The sequence below is a fragment of the Oncorhynchus nerka genome, linkage group LG16, assembly GCF_034236695.1.
Source record: "Oncorhynchus nerka isolate Pitt River linkage group LG16, Oner_Uvic_2.0, whole genome shotgun sequence".
NCBI lineage: Eukaryota > Metazoa > Chordata > Actinopteri > Salmoniformes > Salmonidae > Oncorhynchus > Oncorhynchus nerka.
The window spans coordinates 16212144-16238564 of NC_088411.1; the positions used below are offsets into that span (position 1 = coordinate 16212144).

At 45.2% G+C, this 26421-nt stretch overlaps 2 protein-coding genes and 1 non-coding gene across 3 annotated transcripts in view; 1 reads left to right on the forward strand and 2 right to left on the reverse strand.

Annotated features, from left to right (window-relative positions):
• Window positions 1-20423, reverse strand: part of LOC115144106 (LLGL scribble cell polarity complex component 2-like) — a 31069-nt gene extending 10646 nt beyond the window's left edge. Inside the window, 11 exon segments of the mRNA XM_029684835.2 lie at window positions 2914-3125; window positions 3206-3360; window positions 3493-3547; window positions 3688-3820; window positions 3896-4058; window positions 4230-4388; window positions 4659-4774; window positions 5779-5860; window positions 6510-6607; window positions 6750-6859; window positions 20124-20423. Of these exon segments, the coding sequence (XP_029540695.2) occupies window positions 2914-3125; window positions 3206-3360; window positions 3493-3547; window positions 3688-3820; window positions 3896-4058; window positions 4230-4388; window positions 4659-4774; window positions 5779-5860; window positions 6510-6607; window positions 6750-6824 (1248 nt within the window). The 5' untranslated portion in view covers window positions 6825-6859; window positions 20124-20423.
• Window positions 20424-20610: 187 nt separating this feature from the next.
• Window positions 20611-23759, reverse strand: LOC115144108 (BTB/POZ domain-containing protein KCTD21-like). The gene is made up of 2 exons (XM_029684842.2): window positions 22962-23759; window positions 20611-22825 (listed from the first exon to the last, which is right to left on the reverse strand). Exons 1-2 carry the CDS (start codon window positions 23367-23369, stop codon window positions 22349-22351), a joined length of 885 nt encoding a protein of 294 aa, XP_029540702.2. The 5' UTR covers window positions 23370-23759; the 3' UTR covers window positions 20611-22348.
• A 2589-nt stretch (window positions 23760-26348) lies between these two features.
• Window positions 26349-26421, forward strand: trnaa-agc (transfer RNA alanine (anticodon AGC)). Its single transcript has one exon. It is a non-coding gene; the product is annotated as a tRNA-Ala (tRNA).

The window sequence follows — 26421 nt, forward strand, 5'->3', positions numbered from 1 at the left end:
TGTGTGTAGAGTCAGGGCAAAAACTCTAATAAAATAGAAGGGACAATACAGACTGTCCATGCAGCCATTTTGTTAGTTATTTAGCAGTCTTATGGCTTGGGGCCTGTTGGTGTCAGATTTCTTGCTCTGGTACTGCTGGCTGTGCAGAAACAGACAGAACAGTCTATGGATTGAGTGGCTGGAGTCTTGAACAATTTTCCGGTCCTTCCCGCCACTTGAGAGGTATTGGACGGCAGGGAACTTGGTCCCAGTGATGTACTGGTCTGTCCGTACCACCCTGTGACTGAGGGCAGTGTAGTTGTCATACCAAGCAGTGATGCAGCCAGTCAAGATGCTCTCAATGGTGCCGCTGTATAACGTTGAGGGATGTCGCGCCTTCTTCACGACTGTGTGCGGACCATTTTAATTAAGTCCTTGGTGATTTGGACACAGAGGAACTTGAAGCTCTCGACCCGCTCCACTGCAGCCCTGTTGTCATAATGACGTCGCTCCACTGCAGCTCCTTGGTCTAAAGACATTGAGGGAGGGGTTGTTGTCCTGGCACTGGCGTCGGTGTTATTTGGCCCCCCAAGTTTTCGGTGGGGGGATTTGCATTGTAAGACTGTAAAAACACCAGGAAATCAGCTCCAAGTGACTTCAATTTAAGAAATCTGTTCCCAGGTATTCCCACGCATAATAGAGAGACGTGATCATATACAAATGTAAGAACAGTTTTAAATTATTATGATTCAGGGAAACATCTCTGTTTGGGCTTCTTGTGGTTCATTTGCAGTCCACAAATAATTTGTGATCGCGTTCCGGCCCCACCCGACCAAATGCTCCAGAAGAAATTGGCCCGCGGATGAATATATAGTTGAAGATCCCTGCCGTAGGCGGTCTCGTCGCCGTCGGTGAACAGGCCTACCACCGCCGTGTCGTCAGCAAACTTATTTGTATTGGCGTCTTGCGTGGCCACGGTCGTGGGTGAACAGGGATTACAGAAAGGGAATGAGCACACACCACTGACTGGCCCCCGTGTTGAGGGTCAGCGTGGCAGAGGTGATGTTGCCTACCCTCACCACCTGGGGGCGGCCCATCAGGAAGTCCAGGATACAGTTGCAGAGGAAGGTGTTCAGTCCCTGAGTTCTAAGCTTGGTGACAAGCTTGGCGGGAACAATGGTGTTGAACGCTGAGCTGCAGTCAATGAACAGCATTCTTACATACAGTGCCTTGCGAAAGTATTCGGCCCCTTGAACTTTGCGACCTTTTGCCACATTTCAGGCTTCAAACATAAATATATAAAACTGTATTTTTTTGTGAAGAATCAACAACAAGTGGGACACAATCATGAAGTGGAACGACATTTATTGGATATTTCAAACTTTTTTAACAAATCAAAAACTGAAAAATTGGGAGTGCATAAATATTCAGCCCCCTTAAGTTAATACTTTATAGCGCCACCTTTTGCTGCGATTACAGCTGTAAGTCGCTTGGGGTATGTCTATCAGTTTTGCACATCGAGAGACTGACATTTTTTCCCATTCCTCCTTGCAAAACAGCTCGAGCTCAGTGAGGTTGGATGGAGAGCATTTGTGAACAGCAGTTTTCAGTTCTTTCCAAAGATTCTCGATTGGACTCAGGTCTGGACTTTGACTTGGCCATTCTAACACCTGGATATGTTTATTTTTGAACCATTCCATTGTAGATTTTGCTTTATGTTTTGGATCATTGACTTGTTGGAAGACAAATCTCCGTCCCAGTCTCAGGTCTTTTGCAGACTCCATCAGGTTTTCTTCCAGAATGGTCCTGTATTTGGCTCCATACATTCCCATCAATTTTAACCATCTTCCCTGTCCCTGCTGAAGAAAAGCAGGCCCAAACCATGATGCTGCCACCACCATGTATGACAGTGGGGATGGTGTGTTCAGGGTGATGAGCTGTGTTGCTTTTACGCCAAACATAACGTTTTGCATTGTTGCCAAAAAGTTCAATTTTGGTTTCATCTGACCAGAGCACCTTCTTCCACATGTTTGGTGTGTCTCCCAGGTAGCTTGTGGCAAACTTTAAACAACACTTTTTATGGATATCTTTAAGAAATGGCTTTTTTCTTGCCACTCTTCCATAAAGGCCAGATTTGTGCAATATACGACTGATTGTTGTCCTATGGACAGAGTCTCCCACCTCAGCTGTAGATCTCTGCAGTTCATCCAGAGTGATCATGGGCCTCTTGGCTGCATCTCTGATCAGTCTTCTCCTTGTATGAGCTGAATGTTTAGAGGGACGGCCAGGTCTTGGTAGATTTGCAGTGGTCTGATACTCCTTCCATTTCAATATTATCGCTTGCACAGTGCTCCTTGGGATGTTTAAAGCTTGGGAAATCTTTTTGTATCCAAATCCGGCTTTAAACTTCTTCACAACAGTATCTCGGACCTGCCTGGTGTGTTCCTTGTTCTTCATGATGCTCTCTGCGCTTTTAACGGACCTCTGAGACTATCACAGTGCAGGTGCATTTATACGGAGACTTGATTACACACAGGTGGATTGTATTTATCATCATTAGTCATTTAGGTCAACATTGGATCATTCAGAGATCCTCACTGAACTTCTGGAGAGAGTTTGCTGCACTGAAAGTAAAGGGGCTGAATAATTTTGCACGCCCAATTTTTCAGTTTTTGATTTGTTAAAGAAGTTTGAAATATCCAATAAATGTCATTCCACTTCATGATTGTGTCCCAATTGTTGTTGATTCTTCACAAAAAAATACAGTTTTATTTCTTTATGTTTGAAGCCTGAAATGTGGCAAAAGGTCGCAAAGTTCAAGGGGGCCGAATACTTTCGCAAGGCACTGTAGGTATTCCAGGGTGAAGGAAGTGTGGAGTGAAATTTTTATTGTATGTGGTGCAGGAACATGCTTGGGCAGTGTGTGTCACCTACCTTCTTAGAGTAGTGTGTGTTCTGCAATGCTCCGGCAGACAGGACCCTCTCCCACAGCTTCAGGGGTATAGCAGAGACATGGTGGGAGCAGGTGATGGCCGAACAGTGGAGAGGCACCAGGTACGGAGTCTGGATGACCGGCCACCCTTCAGTCTGGAGATCTATCACCACCAACTCCTCTTCTACTAAGACCACCAATGCACTGGGTTCACCTGGACAGAGGGAGAGGGGTTAGCCTGTGTGTATTTGTTTCTGAACCTGTGTGTGCATGCGTATCCCCCTGCCTTTCTACCTGTATGGTCTGGTCCGTCTCTGATGACGAAGAAGTCGATGATTCTGGAGGTGAAGTCCAGAGCCACGTGTGTTTTACTGTGGATCACACTGATACAGTGTCTGTCGCCGTAGCTGGCCCGGGGCATGCCGCCACTGAGGAACAGGAACGGAGGCCTGGATATAGACATACAGGAGAACCAGGTTAGATAACATTTACAGATGGATTCATGTGTAAGAATGGAGGATGTGAAAAAGGAATTGACAGAGCGAGAGTGAGGGAGGAGAAAAAGAGAGAGACTCACTCACCCCTGTTCAGTCGGCAGCTGGATGATTTTAGAGATGGCCTTACAGGGGAAGTGGCCTACAGAGGAGAGAGACAAATCAATTAATCAAATCATCAATTAACCTATTCACCATTCAATCAATAACATTATCCCCTTTGCGGTGTTTTGTCAGCTTCCACAGAGAGAAACACGGTGTTGACTTTTTGGGGGTCCTCACCGTACGGTACTTCGGACTTCTCCTGCTCGCTCTGTGGGTCATCCCCAGCCACCTTCCAGCGGCAGTAGCTGCCGTCGCTATGGGAACTGAGAACATGGCCACCGTCCTCCGTCCACCACACGCTCTCCAGTTGCTACGGACACAAAACCAAACAGGGAGTCAAGATCAGAGCGCTCGACATCCAGACACCAACACACACATTGTATACCTGTGTAGCGGGGATGTGTTTGACGGCTGATTGGCTGTCTAGGTCCCAGATGACCATGAGGCCTCGTCCGTATCCAATCAGAACCTGGCGTGGATTGACGGGATTCTCCTGTAAGGACTCGACATGCTCCAGGCTCCTACGACCGCCGTACTCCTCTGGTACACTACGGAATGAGGGGGTTCCGTTTTAGCACAATTATCGATCAAATACATTTGTGGCGGTGTGTGTGAGAAGCATTTAAATATGAATCAAGCTGTTTCCGTCTGTTTAGGATACCAATATTTCCAATTTAGTGACTCAATGAAAAGGAAGTGCGTGTGGTGTGTGTTAGTACCCGTTGGTGACTTTCTCCAGGCTGATGTTCCTCTCCTCTAGTTCTCTGAAGCCTGGTACCTTCACTATGAACACGTGTCCTCCCTCTGTTCCTAGCAACAGCAGGTCCCCAGAAGAGTGGGCTAGCACCGCTGTTACACGAGTTACACTGGGGGGAGCACTGATGGAGGGAACGAGAAAGAGGGAAAGAGAGAAAGATGGGATGAAGTTAAACAGGTTGAATGTGGCAGACAGAAATCCTATTTAAGGTGCATATGTGTTTGCCACCGACGTGTGCATGTCACCATAGAAATAGAACCTCATTCTATTTCTGTGCATGTCTCACAGTGGGTCCTCTTACCAGGGCAATCCAATGAATGTGAGTGTGTGAGGAAAATAAAAAAGCTTGAGAAGGGATAGGAGAGATGTTGTGGGGTGGTGTGTCTCTCACCCCGGGGGTCCAGTGAGTGTGAAGCGTCCTATCTCCAGCAGCTCAGAGACACCATGGTGAGCTCTGAGGGTCCACATGTGGAGACTGTTGTCATCCAACAGAGTCACCAGCTCCACCTGTTCAACACAGAGCAACTAGAGATGTTAAAAAGGACCGTAGGACATTATGAGGACGTTAGGAACACGTTATGACTGTCAGGAGGACGTTTTGGGGCTGTTAAACACAGCTTTACTACTAACGTTTCCAGCAATGATTAGATCCACATATTGGATTCTAGGGCTGGGCGGTATACTGTATTTTACAATATCGCGGTATTGACGCACAGACCGGTTTGGGTTTTTAATGTTACCTTCTATGACATTATTTGAATGTTCGGTTTGTTAAATGTGATACGCCGTGTGTAACGTCCATTTCATAGTTTAAATTGCTACTTGAGTCAGCGCTCTCCACCCCACTGTCCACACAGAACTAGGCCCGTCCCGTCACTCAAGGAGCACATTTGGGGTTTCTCGACTGCAAGACACTTGTATTCAGCCTGCATGGTTAATACAGAACATGCAACAACGTTGATAACAATACTGTGTTCACTTTGCTTTTTCATATGAATCCACTAACATTCCAGAATTACACCATTAGCTTCTGTTTCTTACATCTGCAAAAGGCTAGTTTGTCTTAGCAAGGGGGGCTAAATCCTGTTAACCATTAGAATTAGTGGTTAGTTTGCAAAGAAATGTACTCAGTCGGAGCAAACGGAGCTGGTTATAGTGCTGTTTGTCTACATAACCTGGTTCAAGTATCCATGACATTACCCTGAGGAAGGCACAGTGATGCCGAAACGGTGGTAAATACCCAATAAATTACTGGGAGTTTATATAATGGAGTGCGCAACTTTATGTTGATAGCTTATTCGCCATTAGTCAGCACCTCCACACAAACTATTTTTTGTTGTTGTGTGCCAGCTCATCGTTGTTAATTATTCAAAAACATAAAATAGTAATTATTTGTATTTTTTTGTAATATGATATTTTGGCCATATTGCCAAAGAAGATCCTTTCAGTAGCAAGTGTGAATAGAGCATGTGATAAGGTGCTGCCAACGTGTGTGTTGAGCAGCCACTCACCTGGTGTGGCAGGAAGTGGACCTGAGTGACTGCAGCGTTCTCATCGTGTAGACCCATGAACTCCACACCTGGGCCACCGTAACTGACCACAGGTTAAAGAACACATGCACACAGCATGGCACACCAACACAGTGTACACACATGCGCAGCAAACACAGACACACACAAAGCATGATGTGTACACACACAGCCCCCCCCCCCCCATTCATAGACACGGGTTCTTATTTTTCTACTGTACTGAAACGGTCCACATGCATCTATAGAAAGAAGAGATTATCTGTCGTCTTTCTTTGTGTCTTATCTGGCTGCCCTGCCCTTGGCTAATAATACTTTCATTCATAGAATTTATTGTGTTATCAAAAGAACAATTTCCCCTATTGTGTGAATTAATTATAATGACAGAGAGAGACAAGGGTTATCATAGTGACTGGGAGTGAATGGTGGGAGTGTACTGACTGGTTCCACACTGGCAATGAGTACGATTGTGTAAGATGAATCAAACACACACACACTACGACAGAGATAGACACACAGCAACTGTGCCTGTCTGGTAGTCAGAGTTGAGCAACAACCTGGGAATATAAAAATGACTCCACATGTACCCACACACTAACCACAGACAGCTAAAGCAGAGGGGAGACTGCGACAAACTGGTTCAAACGTGTGAACACTTAAATCTTGCACTCCTACACAACCAGACAGACCTCTCCCGTGTCTATTGAAGAGGATACAGTTTGATGGCTCCGGAGCGTGTGCCGATGGCCAGGAGCTGTAGACTGGGGCTGAAGCCCAGGGCACTGGGCTGGTGAGGAAAACCATGCTCCACTGTCTGGGTGGGTGAGTGAGAGAGAGAATTATAGAAACTGGCAAGACAAAATCCCTGATAATTGTCTGGAATTGGGATCATAGCCTTCCTGTCGAGACTAGAGATCAAAGCCTCGTCAGATCAGACTGACTGTCACTGGTCTTACCTTGTTGAACCCGTAGAGCTCCTGTTTGATCCTCTCTCTTTGGGACTCCTGGCCATGTCTCCTAAACCTCTTCATCCTCTCAGGAGCACACAGGCCCAACTGCTTCACCTCTACAGAGAGACAGTGGGAGAGAGGAGATTCATGAAGGGGGGGAAAGTACAATAGCCTAATAGGACGACAGGCATTCACAAGTCTCCACTCTCTTCCTCTCAGTCACTCGACTACGTGAAGAACGTGGGCGTGGAGAGATGGAGAAAACTTCCTGGAGCAAAACAAAAAGGAGGAAAAGCGAGTGAAGAGACACAGCAGCAAACTAAACCAGGGCTCCAGGAAAAACTCAGCTCAGATGGTGTGTGTTGGCCACTGACAGAGACAGGCAGATGAGAGAAAGGAATTCCATGGGAGGAGCATGGCCTACTCTTCGCTTTCTTGTCCGTGGTCAACACACACACTGCCTGAGGGGGTGGGGCTCGTCTCAGACAAGAGCTAGGGGTCGGAGGTCACTGGAGGCTCAACTAAAGAGCCCATTGTTCTACTACACACTGATGGAAACACCTGTCACACCTGCTGTTTCCAAATAGGCCCTTCAGAGAGAAAGAGGAAAAGTGAGAGAAAGAACTAGTCTGCTTTTCATTCTTTCCTTTATCAATAATGTTTGCGCGACGCTTAGGGAATAACGAACTATGACCCGATCGATCACAACCTTTTAAAAACAACTCCTCTCTTTTCCAGACAATTTAAACCCCATGGACTCGGACTTTCATTTCACTAAGAGGAAGGAAGAGTACTGGACAGCTTTCTCTTCATCTCTACACATACCAACACATTCCCTAAGCCCATCCCGTGAAGGAGAGGTTAAAGCCACAGGTTGGTTAGACCAAAATTGTCAGTGGTCTAACATGCTGACCAGACTGATCACGCGCGTTGGTTTTTGTCCACCCACACCAGACGCGATCAGGACACACAGGTAGAAATATCAAAACTAACTCTGAAACAACTATGTTAATTTGGAGATATGTCGAAAAGCTTTAGACATTTATGGCAATTTAGCTAGCTAGCTTGCTGTTGCTAGCTAATTTGCCCTGGGATATAAACATTGGGTTGTTATTTAACCTTAAATGCACAAGGTCCTCTACTCCGACAATTATTCCACAGATAAAAGGGTAAACAGAGTTAGTTTCTAGCTCTCCTCCTCCAGGCGTCTTCTTCAGACTTGATATGGCGGATGGCAACCAACTTTAAGGTGCATTACAACCACCAACTGGAGTGTGGACAGCAGTTTATCTTTGGGTACATGCTCCTAAAACCAATGAGGAGGGACTTGCAGTGCATCAAGCGTCACAAATAGAACCGTGTTCTATTTTAGAGCCTGACTACACGGCCACGCGCGAGCAGTGTAATGATTGAATTATATGTAAATGTATTTTGCGACGCAGGCGTTGAGGTCAGCATATAAACCTGTCTACTCTGACTGAACTCAACCTCAAAGCTGTCTCTCCCTAGGTGATGACAAATTAAATGTTCCCTCTCAAAAGACCTACAAAAAAAAAACAGGCCAGTGTTTCAGGCCTCGCTGATTTTAAAGTAAAACAAAAAAATGTCAATGATTTCATAAAAACTACAAATTATAATATTGCAAGCCGGGATAAGCTATGAGACCGTATTTTCTGTCTAGGCCTACTCAGTCTTCGAGACAGTGCGAAACATACTTTTGTTATTATTACCCTGATATCAGCGGCAAGATGCCGTTAGTCATTAGGCGTGTGAGGGATTATGGGATAGTGGAGGACTGACTCACACCCTCACCAAGTAAACTTCCTCGTTTGGATCCTGGAGACTAAGGGAGTGGGATGAAGTTGCATGCTTAAGGATTTGTGGAGGGTAGGCTTACCCTAGATCTGTGATAAATAAATGTAATATACTTAGTTTTTTAACAGAAGAGAGTTCCATGTTAAATGTGTGTCGTACACATTGGTCTAGTACCCATTCTGATCCTCTGAGTCCACCAATGTAGACCCAAGGGGCCAGCAGAGCAGAAAGAAGCAGCTCAGTGCTCTAAGCCTGCTAACAAAGGCTGGGTGGGAGGTCCTCTTTAGGGCTTCACACAAAGAATGGCTTCCTAGGCAAGGACAAGAATCTGCTCTGCTGATGAAAAATGAGGGTAGCTGTAGGAGGAACACACAACGCACATGCAGGCACACCGCAGTATGGAAAAACCCGGCAGTCTTATGGCAGTGTTCAATGTAAACACAGACCCAAGGAAGCCAGTCTACATTACTGAAACAGACAACATGGTGATTAATTGTAGGATTTCAACCAGTGTGACAGTTAGGCAAGGCCTACCCAGTGATTATGTATCCCATACGCTCCCATTAGAACCTCACTAGCAGAACAGTAGTGTTTAGAACTGTCAATTCAAACAGCAAGTTCCACCTCTTCCTGTGGCTTCCTTGCGACTCTCTTTTCTTCAGAGTACAAAAGGCTTGGAAAATGGAGCAAACTGAAAATTACTGACTTATTCAAGGCTACAGTACAGTTAGACAGGTTTGAAGCTGGGGAATCATGTGCAGTATGTCACATGACATATCCTAACAGACAGACTACATTTCCATTCATAACACCCTGTGGACAGTATTCTGGCAATAAGGCTTAGGGGAAGTCCCCAAAGGGAAGGGATTTGTTCATTACTTGGAAAAACAATGCTATGCTGAAGCCAGTGACACAGAAACTAAGTGGCAAACATCCACAGTGTCAGTGAGTGGACAGTACAGCCATTCTATTCCACTAACTGAGAGAAATCCACCATGGATTTTCCCAGGAATTCCATTTGGACAGAGCAGGGCAATGACCTTGTGTTGAGAAATAGGTACACAGACAGACACCCACCTCACACAGCAATTATCCGAACCAGCAAGGGCCGTTAACAGTGTTTAGAAACTTGGTCAAAGATTTACAAGACAATGAAGTTGACCTGGCCTTGCTCTTATACAACACATTCTTGATGACAGAGATCAAACAAACTGAATGAGAGCAGCATTGTTTTAAGTGGGGGCGATATGGCTGCATGGCTTCAACAAAATTCATATTCAATTCTTTGGAAATGCTTGGATAGGGAGGAAATCACACTACCGGTTCGTTAACAACGCTCACCTGGGACATCAAACTCCCAGCATTCTACCAACTCAAACCATCAGAGATGAGAGGGGATGTACAGAGAGAAGAAAACACACACAAACGTGCCTGGACAGGGCATTAGACGTAAACTAGACTTAGTAACTTACAGCTAAAGTGAAAATCTCACTTTTAAAAGTTCATATTCTGTTAGGCTTACCCATCCTGAAATAAAGTTGCTGACTCATTCTACACCCATATTTGTGGTCAAACCATGAATTGTAGGGCTGGGAATTGCCAGAGAGCTCACAAGACAATATTATCATGATTACTTAGGCTAGCTGCGGATATGAGCTGTATTATGATTCTCACGATTCTATATGTATTGCGATTCGATGTTCCGAACATATTGCTCACCATATATCTGCTGCAGAGGGACAAGAGAGCCATGAGAAAACAAGTTTTGATCAATCACAGAAATAAAAAGGGCTGGAAATAATTTGGCTCCATATTTAAAAGGAGAACAAGCTATGATGAAAAAAAATACTGGGGTTCTGGTGCAGGTACTGCCAACTAGCACAAAAATATTGCGAAATTGTCGATACACCGTAAAAAAAAAATTTTTTTTTAAAGAAAATCCAGATATGTAACTATCAATCCACCCCCCCAAAAAAAATAAAATAAATTGGAGAGAAAACACTTCAAAAACTCAACCTCAGAACAGACCGTTAAAAAAAGATTCCTCATCGGGGATGACCAATCAGCAGTATACTCTAATTTATATTTGTCTATGACCAGTATATATGTACACCATTCTGTTGTTGGCGTATACTCACAAAAGTCCAACACAGAAAAGCTGCTTTAACAGATGTAATTACCATTTTTTTCAGAAGGAAAACTTTTCACTCATATTGTAATTAATTATAGGTCATATTTCATAGAATTCTGGAAACACTGGACAGTTACATTAAGCCCTGTCTTTAAACAACATAGCTGACATTGTAATTCAGACCGAATGGCCAGGAAAAATGCCTGGCATCTGAAATATTCTACTTATGTTCTTATGCAATCACCAGCTATGTCAGAGCTTGTAGAAAAAAAGCGACTAATAAGTCACTCCCATGAAACCGGCCGATAAGCAAAAACAAGTAGTTAATTAACCGAGAAGAGGGAGTTCATGTTTGGTGTTAAAAGTGTGTCTATAAAACTAAAAAGCCTAATTCACTCACACACAAACAATAAGAAAACCTGTCTGACGAGTGCAGGAGACAATACAGCCAAGGAGAATTAGCTGTGTTGGCAAACGTGGTGTGATCATGAAAACATTAAGATGAGACTACACCTCTCTCCTGTTCTCCTCCCACTCTCTTCCCTCGCTCATGGCATACAGAGGCTCAGCTACCTCCTCTCCTGCACTCTCTCACTATGGAAGAGTGGGACATTTGAGTTTCACTGACCCCAAATAATTTAGTCACGCTTCTCGGTGAATTTGCAAACAGACTCTTAACCTTTGTCCTAAGACGCAAGAGCATAGGACTGAACGTCTAGAAATCCTTCATACGGAGTCGGCCTGCATGACAATGCAGCACACAAATTCAATTTAGGCCTCAACGTCTAAAAAGGAGAATAAGCGAGAAAAGGGAAGGACGGCTGTGTAGGCTGTCACGCTGGTACAGGCTGATCCATAACCACTCATTGCAGGGCTAGGCCTATTCTTAGTAACGAGTCCTCTCACTCAGCATCAACGGATGGGACCAGACTCCTCAAATACTTTAGAAATGGATCTCATCACTGATCTGCCAGTAAGGTTGGATTTGTGAAACCAATAACATCATAACCTTGATATTCACGTCTACAATCAGTGACAAGGATAATTGATTACAGGGATTCAAGGAAGAATATATTCACGGGACTCAGAGCAGAGATGTTTTTCTCGTAACTATCTGGACAGAAATAAAATATTTTCGGGGGTCTGTTGGACAGGATGTCATTCCCCTCTCTCCTGTAATCACACAGACAGGACAACAGTTAACAATGGCCTCACGGCTGTTTAGTTACAATGCTACTGGTTGTATTATTGCTCATAACCTACTGTGTGGAGTAGAGTGCACTTTCTGTTATTATCATCCCCTTGAGAATTTTTTCTTTTTTCTTGTGGTTTCATGTATCAAGCAGCTCCTATAGCTGTGCAACCTTTAGAACAAAAGCTATACAATGTGCACCGACTTGAATAGAAAAATAAAGTCTATGCAACACATTGTTGTCACATTCTTTCCTAGTTGTTCATTATTGACTGTTGTTGGGATACATTTTGATGCATTACTTAGGGCTAGGAATTGCCAGGGGCCTCAAGGTCCGATAATGTCACAACGCTTAGGGGACCATATGATATGTATTGCGATTCTCACCATTCTGTAGTGATTCAATACTGTAATTCTATTGCGATTTGACGCGCCAAACATATATATCTCTGCTGCAGAGAGACAGAGAGCCTGAGAAAACGAGTTTGGATCAGTCCGGGAAATAAAAATGCTTAAAACATGCAGCCTCACCATTTAAAGAGAAGATAGAGAAGAATCTTTAGAGTGACAAATACTGGAGTTTTAGTGCAGGTACAGCTGACTACCCCTACCCAGAGTAGCAAAAAAAATATTTACAATACCAGACAAAAGTTGACACATTGTAGAATAATAGTGAAAATATCAAAACTATGAAATAACACATATGGAATCATGTAGTAACCAAAAAAGTGTAACAAAAGCTAAATATATTTGAGATTCTTCAAAATAGCCACCCTTTGCCCTGACAGCTTTGCAATCTTGGCATTCTCTCAACCAGCTTCATGAAGATGTCACCTGCAATACAATTAACAGGGGTGGGATACAGGTAGGGGTGGGATACAGAAGATAGTTATTTACCAAATAGGGCTAAGTCCATATTGTTATTATTTCAAGAACTTTGAAAGTTTCTTCAAAAAGCAGTTGCAAAAACAATCAAGCCCTATGATGAAACTGGCTCTCATGAGGAGCGCCACAGGAAAGGAAGACCCAGAGTTCTCTGCTACAGAGGATAAGATCATTAGAGCCTCAGAAATCAGGCTCAGAAATTGCAGCCCAAATAAATGCGTCACAGAGTTCAAGTAACAGACATCTCAACATCAACTGTTCAGAGGAAACTGCGTGAGTCAGACCTGCATGGTCAAATTGCTGCAAATAAATCACTGCTAAAGGACACCAATAATAAGAAGAGACTTTCTTGGGACAAAAACACAAGCAACGGAAACTGTCCTTTGGTCTGTCTGATGAGTCCAAATTTGAGATTTTTGGTTTCAACCGCCGTGTCTTTGTGAGACGCAGAGTAGGTGAAGGGATGATCTCCGCATGTGGTTCCCACTATGAAGCATGGAGGTCGTGGTGCGATTGTGCTTCGCGGGCGACACAAAATTATTTAGAATTCAAGGCACACTTAACCAGCATTGCTACCACAGCATTCTGCAAGTGATAAGCCATGCCATCTTGTTTGTGCTAAGTAGGACTATCATTTGTTTTTCAACAGGACAATGACCCAAAACACCTCCAGGCTGTGTAAGGGCTATTTGACCAAGAAGGAGAGTGATGGAGCGCTGCATCAGAAGACCTGGCCTCCACAATCACCTGACCTCAACCCAATTGAGATGGTTTGGGATGAGTTGGACCGCAGAGTGAAGGAACAGCAGCCAACAAGTGCTCAGAATATACAGAAACTCCTTCAAGACTGTTGAAAAAGCATTCCAGGTGAAGCTGGTTGAGAGAATGCCAAGTGTGTGCAAAACTGTCAAGGCAGTTGGGATGGACTTCCGGGTTGGAGCGAGCGGTCGCATCTGCACTCGGTCCGCAGGTAGTATTACATTTCATTACATTTCATTATAGTACAACGGTTTGATTTGTCTAATCTTAGCAATTTCTTCTTAGCTAGCTACATAGCCGTCTTTGTATCATAGATAATTGCGTAATTATCGTATTTCGTCGTCCTAACGCAGTCTACACTGCCCATGCAGCTAGCCAGCTAGCTAACGTCCACCGTTAGCTAGTCCACCGTCTACCGATTAGCAGCACAACTATTACACTCAACTGAACGACTTGATTAGTGTAGTGTTAGCTAGCTACATAGTTGTCTTTGCTGTCTTCGTATCCAAGATAATTGTGTAGTTTAGAGTGTGTAGTTTTAGAGTGATTATCTTAATTTACCGAGGCTAGCTAGCCAGCTATTTGTCGTCCTTAACGTAGGAGACTCTGCTAGCTAGCCAACAGCTAGCCAACGTCTACCGAACAGAACTTCTGCACTCAACAATCCGGTCGCATTTCGCGTCGCTCCACAGGTAGTATCACATTTTTCATTTCATTTCATTACAGTACAACGGCTTGATTTGTTTGATCGTAGCTAGCTACATAGCTAGCTACATAGCCGTCTTTGTATCAAAGATAATTGTGTAGTCTAGAGCGATTTCCTAGGTTAGCTAGCCAGCTATTGTCGTTCTTCTAATGCAACGTAACGTAATCAACACTGCTAGCTAGCCAGCTAGCCCCGAATAGCAGCACAGTAGAAACTATTACACTCAACGGAACGACTTGATTAGTGTAGTGTCAACAACGCAGCCAATGCCAGCTAGCCTACATAGTCAACAACGCAGCCTCTGCCAGCTAGCCTACTTCAGCAGTACTGTATCATTTTAATCAATAAGATTCTTGCTACGTAAGCTTAACTTTCTGAACACTCGAGACGTGTAGTCCACTTGTCATTCCAATCTCCTTTGCATTAGCGTAGCCTCTTGTGTAGCCTGTCAACTATGTGTCTGTCTATCCCTGTTCTCTCCTCTCTGCACAGACCATACAAACGCTCCACACCACGTGGCCGCGGCCACCCTAATCTGGTGGTCCCAGCGCGCACGACCCACGTGGAGTTCCAGGTCTCCGGTAGCCTCTGGAACTGCCGATCTGCGGCCAACAAGGCAGAGTTCATCTCAGCCTATGCCTCCCTCCAGTCCCTCGACTTCTTGGCACTGACGGAAACATGGATCACCACAGACAACACCGCTACTCCTACTGCTCTCTCTTCGTCTGCCCACGTGTTCTCGCACACCCCGAGAGCTTCTGGTCAGCAGGGGGATCCTCATCTCTCCCAAGTGGTCATTCTCTCTTTCTCCCCTTACCCATCTGTCTATCGCCTCCTTTGAATTCCATGCTGTCACAGTTACCAGCCCTTTCAAGCTTAACATCCTTATCATTTATCGCCCTCCAGGTTCCCTCGGAGAGTTCATCAATGAGCTTGATGCCTTGATAAGCTCCTTTCCTGAGGACGGCTCACCTCTCACAGTTCTGGGCGACTTTAACCTCCCCACGTCTACCTTTGACTCATTCCTCTCTGCCTCCTTCTTTCCACTCCTCTCCTCTTTTGACCTCACCCTCTCACCTTCCCCCTACTCACAAGGCAGGAAATACGCTCGACCTCATCTTTACTAGATGCTGTTCTTCCACTAACCTCATTGCAACTCCCCTCCAAGTCTCCGACCACTACCTTGTATCCTTTTCCCTCTCATCCAACACTTCCCACACTGCCCCTACTCGGATGGTATCGCGCCGTCCCAACCTTCGCTCTCTCTCCCCGCTACTCTCTCCTCTTCCATCCTATCATCTCTTCCCTCTGCTCAAACCTTCTCCAACCTATCTCCTGATTCTGCCTCCTCAACCCTCCTCTCCTCCCTTTCTGCATCCTTTGACTCTCTATGTCCCCTATCCTCCAGGCCGGCTCGGTCCTCCCCTCCCGCTCCGTGGCTCGACGACTCATTGCGAGCTCACAGAACAGGGCTCCGGGCAGCCGAGCGGAAATGGAGGAAAACTCGCCTCCCTGCGGACCTGACATCCTTTCACTCCCTCCTCTCTACATTTTCCTCTTCTCTCTCTGCTGCTAAAGCCACTTTCTACCACTCTAAATTCCAAGCATCTGCCTCTAACCCTAGGAAGCTCTTTGCAACCTTCTCCTCCCTCCTGAATCCTCCTCCCCCTCTGCAGATGACTTCGTCAACCATTTTGAAAAGAAGGTCGACGACATCCGATCCTCGTTTGCTAAGTCAAACGACACCGCTGGTTCTGCTCACACTGCCCTACCCTGTGCTCTGACCTCTTTCTCCCCTCTCTCTCCAGATGAAATCTCGCGTCTTGTGACGGCCGGCCGCCCAACAACCTGCCCGCTTGACCCTATCCCCTCCTCTCTTCTCCAGACCATTTCCGGAGACCTTCTCCCTTACCTCACCTCGCTCATCAACTCATCCCTGACCGCTGGCTACGTCCCTTCCGTCTTCAAGAGAGCGAGAGTTGCACCCCTTCTGAAAAAACCTACACTCGATCCCTCCGATGTCAACAACTACAGACCAGTATCCCTTCTCTCTTTTCTCTCCAAAACTCTTGAACGTGCCGTCCTTGGCCAGCTCTCCCGCTATCTCTCTCAGAATGACCTTCTTGATCCAAATCAGTCAGGTTTCAAGACTAGTCATTCAACTGAGACTGCTCTTCTCTGTATCACGGAGGCGCTCCGCACTGCTAAAGCTAACTCTCTCTCCTCTGCTCTCATCCTTCTAGACCTATCGGCTGCCTTCGATACTGTGAACCATCAGATCCTCCTCTCCACCCTCTCCGAGTTGGGCATCTCCGGCGCGGCCCAGGCATTGGATTGCGTCCTACCTGACAGGTCGCTCCTACCAGGTGGCTTGGCGAGAATCCGTCTCCACACCACGTGCTCTCACCACTGGTGTCCCCCAGGGCTCTGTTCTAGGCCCTCTCCTATTCTCGCTATACACCAAGTCACTTGGCTCTGTCATAACCTCACATGGTCTCTCCTATCATTGCTATGCAGACGACACACAATTAATCTTCTCCTTTCCCCCTTCTGATGACCAGGTGGCGAATCGCATCTCTGCATGTCTGGCAGACATATCAGTGTGGATGACGGATCACCACCTCAAGCTGAACCTCGGCAAGACGGAGCTGCTCTTCCTCCCGGGAAGGACTGCCCGTTCCATGATCTCGCCATCACGGTTGACAACTCCATTGTGTCCTCCTCCCAGAGCGCTAAGAACCTTGGCGTGATCCTGGACAACACCCTGTCGTTCTCAACTAACATCAAGGCGGTGGCCCGTTCCTGTAGGTTCATGCTCTACAACATCCGCAGAGTACGACCCTGCCTCACACAGGAAGCGGCGCAGGTCCTAATCCAGGCACTTGTCATCTCCCGTCTGGATTACTGCAACTCGCTGTTGGCTGGGCTCTCTGCCTGTGCCATTAAACCCCTACAACTCATCCAGAACGCCGCAGCCCGTCTGGTGTTCAACCTTCCCAAGTTCTCTCACGCCACCCCGCTCCTCCGCTCTCTCCACTGGCTTCCAGTTGAAGCTCGCATCCGCTACAAGACCATGGTGCTTGCCTACGGAGCTGTGAGGGGAACGGCACCTCAGTACCTCCAGGCTCTGATCAGGCCCTACACCCAAACAAGGGCACTGCGTTCATCCACCTCTGGCCTGCTCGCCTCCCTACCACTGAGGAAGTACAGTTCCCGCTCAGCCCAGTCAAAACTGTTCGCTGCTCTGGCCCCCCAATGGTGGAACAAACTCCCTCACGACGCCAGGACAGCGGAGTCAATCACCACCTTCCGGAGACACCTGAAACCCCACCTCTTTAAGGAATACCTAGGATAGGATAAAGTAATCCCTCTCACCCCCCTTAAAAGATTTAGATGCACTACTGTTCCACTGGATGTCATAAGGTGAATGCACCAATTTGTAAGTCGCTCTGGATAAGAGCGTCTGCTAAATGACTTAAATGTAATGTAAATGGGTAGCTACTTTGAAGAAACAAAACAATTAAATATATTTAGATTGGTTTATTACCTTTTTGGTTACTACATGATTCCATGTGTAATTTCATAGTTTATGTCTTCACTATTATTCTACCCTGTAGAAAAGAGTACAAATAAAAACACTGGAATGAGTAGGTGCGTCCATGTATGCATGTACACACAGGAGTCAAATCTTAATAAAATATTGTCACACAGCTGTATTGACCCCCCTATTACTTAGCTACTTAAAACATGACCTAGAGGCCTTGGTAAAAACAAGTGAGAGAAGTTAATATTACTGTTGAAGATTAAGTTAAATGTTAGCTACTCTACTTCCTCACCTGTCTCATTAGCTAACCAGTCTATTTCTCCTGCGAGGTAAACTGTTCCACATTGGTAGAGGTAAAACAGGAATTAGGCCAAGATAGGAGACTGTAGAGTGTGTAGGTTAACGAGCCACTGGCATGACACGTTCAGTGACGAATTGCATCTAGCCAACTCGAAGCAGACTTTAGGTTGTTTAGAGAATGAATCATGTGGTCACTGGTCAGTCAGTGTCTTGTAAAAATGCTGCATCTGTCCCTTCATAACTTTATGCTTTTCCATCATTATGTGCTTGGCTAAGCAGTAAGCACCCTTATCATGGCCTACTCTAATGAAAACAACTTAGCCAGAGCGATTTGATCTCAATGCTTCTTTAGCTTTCCGTATCAAGACTGATCTACAGATAACTGGCAAAATAAAAGACAAAACCAACCATGTCTTAAGGTGTTGGGCCACCACAAGCCTCCAGAAAAGCTCCAATGCACCTAGGCATAGATTAATTATAGTGTCTGGAACTCTATTGGAGGGATGTGACACCATTGTTCACCAAATTATGGAATTTCTCATTGTTTTGTTGATGGAAAACACTGTCTCGGGCACCGCTCCGGAATCTCCCATAAGTGTTCAATCGGGTTGAGATCTGGCAACTGAGACACACACAGCCTAATCCCCCTATGCTCCTTCTAGTCATGGCAACCAAAATACTGGGAATTTTTACACATGACCCTAAGCATTATGGGACTTTATTTGTTTAACTCATGAACGACACCTGCGTGGCAGCAACTGCTTTTAATATACTTTGTATCACTCGTGTTTTTTATTTTGGCAGTTACCTGTACATCTTGGGACAGGTGCTTGTTTTGCTTAGAAACTGGGGCGTAGTTTCAGGTGGAAGTTTATCATGTCCCAATGGCAGGGGTCTGCTTGGAACAAAGGGGTGTTGTTTGGCTAGCACAGCTGCAGGTGGGAATGATGGACTGGGCAGTGTCAGTGGAATGTCTGTCCTTCAGTAGTAGCCAGTCTGTCCCAGTCTTTTTTCCTGGATAGAAACTAACACCGCCCAAAGGTACAGTAAGCCTCATACTCTTGACTGAGTAAATACTTAACCCTTGTAAAAGCCATATAAAAAAGGTAGCTAAGTGTGCAAATTCATTACTGCATATTTGCATAGGTTTCACCGAACTGCAAACAGATGACAAACAACATGAATACAATCTTAAGTATCCTCCATGTTGCAGAAGCCAAGAATGAAGTGAACGTCATGTACTACCCAAAACAGTCTTGTTGACATTTCTAATGAAAACAATATTGTCTTATTTTGGTCGTGAATTTCCCCCGAAACCAGACAAACCGGTCTAACAGATGACTTCTTACCACAAACCCATACGCCCCCTCCCCAAACATAATTACTCATTGATGAAACCCTACTCTACCGTTGCCTCAAACTATCTGCGAGACGAGGAAGACACCTTGCTCCCACCTACTCGTTCCCGTTGCCAAAGTTTTACCTTTCCATCATTATGCAACAGTTAGCTAGCTCAGCTGACTTAAAAACGTGGTGAATGGTTCGTGATGTTGATGGCCCTGAACGGGGAATATTTTCAGTTAGCTAATAGACACAGCGGCCGCTAGCGAGTTTGTTACAGTAGCGTTCTGAGTTAGCTCACGTTAGCTAGCTACCTAACGTTAGCTATTTCACAAACTTGTGCAGCAAGCAAGTTAACAGGGTACTTGTATTTTAGTCCGGTGCATCCAAAAGTTAATGATTATTTAATCTGTCTAAAGTGTATAGACCCTTTAATTCCTGGTCGAATGGAAATTAATCTGAATGGCTTGGCAGCGGCTCACCAACACTGCCAAGCTAACTAGCTAACGTTAGTCAAGTTAACACACAGCAACTAATCTCTCGAGGTTAACGTTGCCCTGTTGACGTGCTAACTAGCGAGTGTTATCCAGTTAAATTACACTTCAGCAGTAAGGTTAAGTAGTAGCATTTTAGCTGGCTAACTAACGACATGCTACAACACCTGTAGACGCGACACTCCTCTCTCACTCGGGCCCTTCGAAACTCACCTGACTCCCAACGGCCGTCGCACCAGCTGTGTCCAAAACGCTTTCGCCCGCTAATTCACTAAGCTTGGTCGGCGTCCAGTTTGCCACGTTTCAACTTCCCAAACAAATTTCAAAACAGAATCCAAAGGACATCGCCTGCTTGCATTGAGGTATGTAAATGCAGACCCTGTGTTGGTTTGTTTGGAGGCTCGCTCGTCCACCTATCTTTCGCTTGCCCTGTCTCCGCAGCCTCGAGGTGATGATTTCCGATGCCCCAGACCCGCAAAGCGCAACTTGACTGGCTAGCCTCCGCTGAGACTCCTCCCTTCACATCCCCTTCCGCAATACGAATCAGCAAGGGAGTAATGCATGACCATACAAATATGTTTGGCTCCGAATGTAAAGAGTCAGATGTTTATTAATATAAAGTCAACTTTGGAATTTCCCCTAGTAGATTTTCAGAAAGCAATGTTATATTGTGAACAGATGTTGAATGAAGTATAAGGTCTCAAACTCATTATGTTTATTTTGCAGAATTACCAATAGTGTAAACAATGATCTCATATTGATGGCACTTTTCGGAGTAATTGTATAATACAACATAACAGTCTTTGAGGCGCAACCACAAGAGATTGTACTTCACTTGATTTAGTGCTTGGCAATTATTAACTGTATTAGAATCATGATAGTTTAAGGCACTCTGAAGAAAAGTCATACAAAAAGATTGCTTTTCCTGCTAATTTCAACCCCATCTGCTTGATTAAACATTGCTACACCCGCAAACAAAAGACCCTGCAAATCAATAGGAATGTGCTTTTTTTTGTGGTCAAGTTGTACATAATGGAAAAATGTACAGTGTTTACTCTTCATAAGGGAGGGAGTTGTGATGTAGAAAGTTGGGGATCCACTGTATCGCCCCTGTAGAGATACATATACAGCCAGTGAATTCATTCATTTGCTTTTGAGTTCATTCAAAACACTGAAAACATTATTGGAAGGATAATAGTAAAGCCATGACCATAATCCTACCACATACTTTATATGTTTCCTTTGGATCTGCAAGTTACAGATGCATTGCGAGCTGAGTAAATGGGGGTAGGAGGAAGGGGCTAGAGGTTGTTTTCCAACCGGGCATCTTTCCTCTCCATATACTTAGATAGACATCACATTATTGTATCTGACCCATTATGGCAATTGTTTGAGCATGGGCAGCGCCATTGAGGCCATCTCCATTTTGAAGTAGTCCATTTTCTTGTTCTTCAACTTCTATGAGTTGGCGTGCATACTGCCACCTAGAGCATGTTGTTTGAAAAGCCAAGGTTAACGAATATAATTAATTGGCTGATCCCTCCTGATGACCCGTATGGAATCATGTGATCCTTCCTTAACACATAAGAACTACCACCCAGTTGACTACTTAAAAATAATGAAAGTCCTCAATGGTGCTGCCCATGCTAAAACAGGTTTTTGGGCACTACAGTCCTCCATGTTGCTCTCCCATACTCATCTTTTCCTCTCACATATTTCTTCCTTCCTTCCTCCAATCAAAAATTACACTTCTTATCCCGCTTCCGTCTACCAGACAGGAGCTTGCATCAGTCTGACTGATAGGGGTTCAGGGAGTAATACCTTTCATTTAGTAGTGTTTATTAAAGTGTACTTGATGTGCTGTAAACAACTCTACAGACTGGTCAGTTTGTTACACAGTTCTCTAACACTTTTTTTTACAAAACATTACCAGCAGAAGTACTGATACCCACTCTTTGGAATGTTCGGATCCCCCCTCCTACATTCTCAAAGATACCCCACCAAACACTCCGTCTAATCACACACCCGGTCTATGTCTCTCTCTGCCTCTTTAAGAATTGCACTGATCATCAACAGGATGAACGGACAACCATTCCTTATCGTTGGGGACAGGGTATATTCTGTAAAACCAGATGTAGGCCGACCCTACAGTTTAGAACAGACTAGAACACGTCAAGAACAGTCTGTTCCACTGCAGGTTAGAATTCGTTAGAGGGTTCAGATGGCAGGATCACTCTCAGCTTCACACCAAAGAGAGGATTGTAAACATCATAGAGCGACCTTTGAACTTTACAGTATTAGTAAAGTATGTTAATTATTGACCATCCATAAGCAGTCATGTGCAGTAGGTTGTAAACATTATTGGGTGACCTTTGTTATTTTAGTCTGATTAAGTCCATAACTGGTGGTTCAGTGGTGAGCTGGAATGAGCTACATCACTACCGTACAAGCTGCAGAGTATGGCAGTTCAGAACGTCCATGGAGTCAGGAGTCACCGAGTCAACCCTAAAACCCTCTGCCAAAGACACCGTGAGTAGCTCCTCCAAAAACCTGTGCATGTCTTTGACCTCACATGGGCTGCGGCTAGGGGTGATGGCATCACAGAGGTCACCAAAGTGGGTCTGTGTGGTCCAAGAGTCCGAGATGACGAGTCCTCTGTACCGCTGTTTCTCATACTGGTCCTGGGGAAGTTCGTCTGGCCGGGGAACCCACTCCAGTTTGAGACGGTTGTAGCGCCGGTCACTGGGGAGGGGGGAAGTAAGACCCTGGGTTGTGCGGTAAGAGAAACGCTCACAGAGGAGAACCAGAAAGGTACGCCAGGTGCAGAAGATTTCGGCGGTGAAGATGCGCACTGAGCATGTGCGGAGTTCGTAGTTCTCGGGAGCACGCCGAAGGTTGAAGTGTAGCACGCGCACCTGGAACGAGAACGACAGGCTGATGCTGCAGTGCTAATGATGCATGTGTGAAAGAACATCTGCATTCCACAACAGACCCACATGCACACACACATGCTTAACCTATAATACTAACACACAAACAATACACACACACCTGGCAGTCCACGTCTACCAGCAGCAAGGCTCTTCTGGGTGCATCTCTCAGGCTGAGCGCTCCAGCCTCAACGTGCCGCTGTATCTCATCCAGTAGGGGGCGTATCTGGAAGAAATCTGCTTCCCTCCTCAGCAGCCTCATCTCAGAGAACCCGTCCGGCAGGTCCAGGGAGCTGGAACGTAGGAAGTTCAGGATATAGCGGAAAATCTTCCTGTCGCGGTCGATGAAAATGTTTCCGCGTTTGTCCCTAAGCGTAGAGATCTGTCCGGTGAACATGGCGCCCAGCATGGAGTCTCGGTAGCGAGTCAGAGTGTCCAGGGTCGTAGTGTAGATCTCACCGCCAACGTTGAGAGAGACGGGGTCCGACAAGGAGTTACTGTTGCTGTCCGAGGAGTTTAGGTTCAGCATCCTCAGGCACTGAAACGACCTCTGCTCAGGCTAGAACACTAGATGAGAACACTCAAGATTGGAAATGGTAGAACTGTTGTCATATCACTTCTCTGTCTCTTTCTATGGAATTCAGCAGACTGTTCAGAGGAAGTTATACGTCTCAAGTGTCTTTTGTAGCCTGAAGAGACTTTCCTTTCAGAAGCGGCAGGGCGAAGTCGTAACCGGGATACTAGCAAGTCACAAAAAGACCCCAAAAGGATGAAATAACAAAAAGATCCGAAAAGATTGGAAGCTGGATCTGTAAAAAGCCGGTGCTCTGTGCAGGTGGATTTATCTATCTGTAGTTTTGTTTCTCCCCATTATGGTCCCATACTGTGTAGGATTCCTGTTGGTGAGCTGAGGCCTGGTTAGTTGCATAAGACTGTTTGTGTCTTGAGCAGCTGGCAGTGAGAGAGACGGGAGAGAAGGACAGCAAGGCGTGAGAGAAGGACCGGAATGCTAATAAAGGGGCGCTGCTAGCTTTTATTCTTCTGCCGTAACCCCTACTGTCACACACACACACACACACACACACACACACACACACACACACACACAGACAGGGGCGCGTACACAAACACATACACATACTCTCTGGAGACTGTTCGGGCAAGACACAGTTTGTCTTAAAGTGACAGTAGAGATTCGAAAAGCTCTTTTACCCACAGTGACCAGTTTGTGCACTCTTGTCCCCAAGTCCCCTTCACACAGCGTGTGTGTGTATTCCTCCTCACCTGTATGCGCTGCATGGTCCTGTCTATGGCTCCAGGCTGCAGTAGTGTGACAGTACAACCTCCAAAACCTCCGCCTGTCATCCTGCTGCCGAACACACCTTCCACATCTACGGCTGCAGACACCAGCTCATCCAGTTCCTTACAGCTCATCTCACACAGCTTCCTGACAGTAGGGAACACATTATGGATGGATACTTTATATTTCTATCATATTTTATATGTGGATGAATAAAACAGGAATCTACCCTCAGTGCATTGAGGATTTATTTGAGGGTGTTCTCTATTCACTTGAGTGAGTTGTGGCTTTCCACCATGAGTTTGACAAATTCTTTGTAGGCCCCTTTCCTCAGGGCCTCTTCTGCCTGGGCCGTAAGCTCTATCTCTTCAATCACTTGACGAGCCCTCGAAAGGTGTCATCGTCCAATCGGCTCTTAGCATCTGGAACAATTAAAAAAATAACATAATGCTTGAATGTACAAGAATAGAATAGAACAGATTATAATATCCTCTCGTTCTCACCCTCCTCGTCCATCAGTGTGGCATCCCTCAAGCTGGCCTTTTCCAAGATGGCGACTGCCTCCTCACACTGTCTTCATCTGCCATGGTACTCGCTGCCCATCAGAGAATGTTTGACGTTTTAATTAAGGATGAGGATGACCAGGCCTAAGGCAGACAGAGGATCAGGAGTTGCCTCCAGAGATGTGAGGAAACAACAAGAGTATATAATACAGTCATAACACAGTAATAAACAACACTTTCAGTTAAGCTTTAGCTTTACTTTAGCATTAGCCATGATCCTTTAGCATATGCCTATAGCAATGGTTCCCAACTTTTTCACTCAGGCCCCCCTTCCAGCATTGGGGTACATCCCGTGCCCCCCACAGTTTGGGAACCACTGGCCTATAAGACGATTCCACAGCTGCGTAGGCAGAAGATATTTTGGGTATCTCAGATTGTTCTGGCAATCCTCACATAATTTTAGCCACTTTTTAGACCTATACATGCCTCCTGTAAGACCCTATGATCCGTGAACCATACATGATACAGATGTCTTAGTGTCAGTATACTCCTTGTAGTGTGTTCTCAAATATGGAGTATGTCTAGATGAAATACACATTTTCACATTCATTTATTGAACATAAAAAGATATCTCAAAAATACATTTTATTAAATGTAGCTTATTTTCAGACATATTGTTTGGAATGTCAAAGTGTGCTTGCTCTCTGGTACTTTTAATGGCATGGCCCATTTTTATACATAAATGCATGTTATATTTCATTAACCAACCACAGCCCTCCTTTAGGATTGCACATTCAGCAAATCCCCAGCAGAGGGAGTTCCCTTTGAATTCATTTCCCATTCACTGTGGCAGTGCTCATAAAATGCCTCAGAACAAAATGAGCAGAAAGCCTACTCTGGAATTTGTTTACATCCTTGTTAGTGAGCATATGTTCTTTGCCAAGATAATTCATCCACCTGGCAGGTGTGGCATATCAAGAAGCGGTTTAAACAGCATGATCATTACATAGGTGCACCTTGTGCTTGGAACAATAAAAGGCCACTCTAAAATGTGCAGTTTTGTTATACAACACATTGCCACAGATGTCTCATGTTTGGAGGGAGCATGCAATTGGCATACTGACTGCAGGAATGTCCACCAGAGATGTTGCCAGATAATTGAATGTTCATTTCTCTACCATAAGCTGCCTGCAGCGTTGTTTTAGAGAATTTGGCAGTACATAAAATCAGCCTGAATCCCCAGTGGGTGGGCCTGGGTCCCCAGTCGGTGGGCCTATATCTTCACAGGCCCACCCATGGCTGCGCCCCTGCCCAGTCATGTGAAATCCATAAATTAGAGCCTAATAAATGTATTTCAATTTACTGATTTCCTTCTATGAACTGTAATTCAGTAAAATCTTTGATACGGATGCATGTTGCGTTCATATTGTTGTTCAGTATAGATATGATGGTTATTTTATCAATATTTTTGCACAAAGGCTTTTCCTCTGGCGTCACCGACACAAAAAGATCCCACCATCTCGAACGAACAAATATCTGTTGGCTTTTCATTTTTTTTTAACGAAATGTCCTGTTTCCATCACAGTTTTTTGTATATGAATGACTGTACTCGCATGAAAAGTGGTTGTAAACGAACTCAAATACCAGTTTTGTAAACATTTGCATGTGAGTTTAAGTAGTCTAAACTTCCTTATGGTTACAATATGGGGGATTAGCTCAGATGGTAGAGCGCTCGCTTAGCATGCGAGAGGTAGCGGGATCGATGCCCGCATCCTCCA

Excerpts from the sequence above, each read along its gene's own strand:
- LOC115144108 (XM_029684842.2), bottom strand. The coding sequence starts at position 23,369 with ATGCTGAACCTAAACTCCTCGGACAGCAACAGTAACTCCTTGTCGGAC. Across the intron at positions 22,826-22,961 it reads TGGTAGACGTGGACTGCCAG|GTGCGCGTGCTACACTTCAA; the intron begins GTGTGTGTGTAT and ends TTCTCGTTCCAG.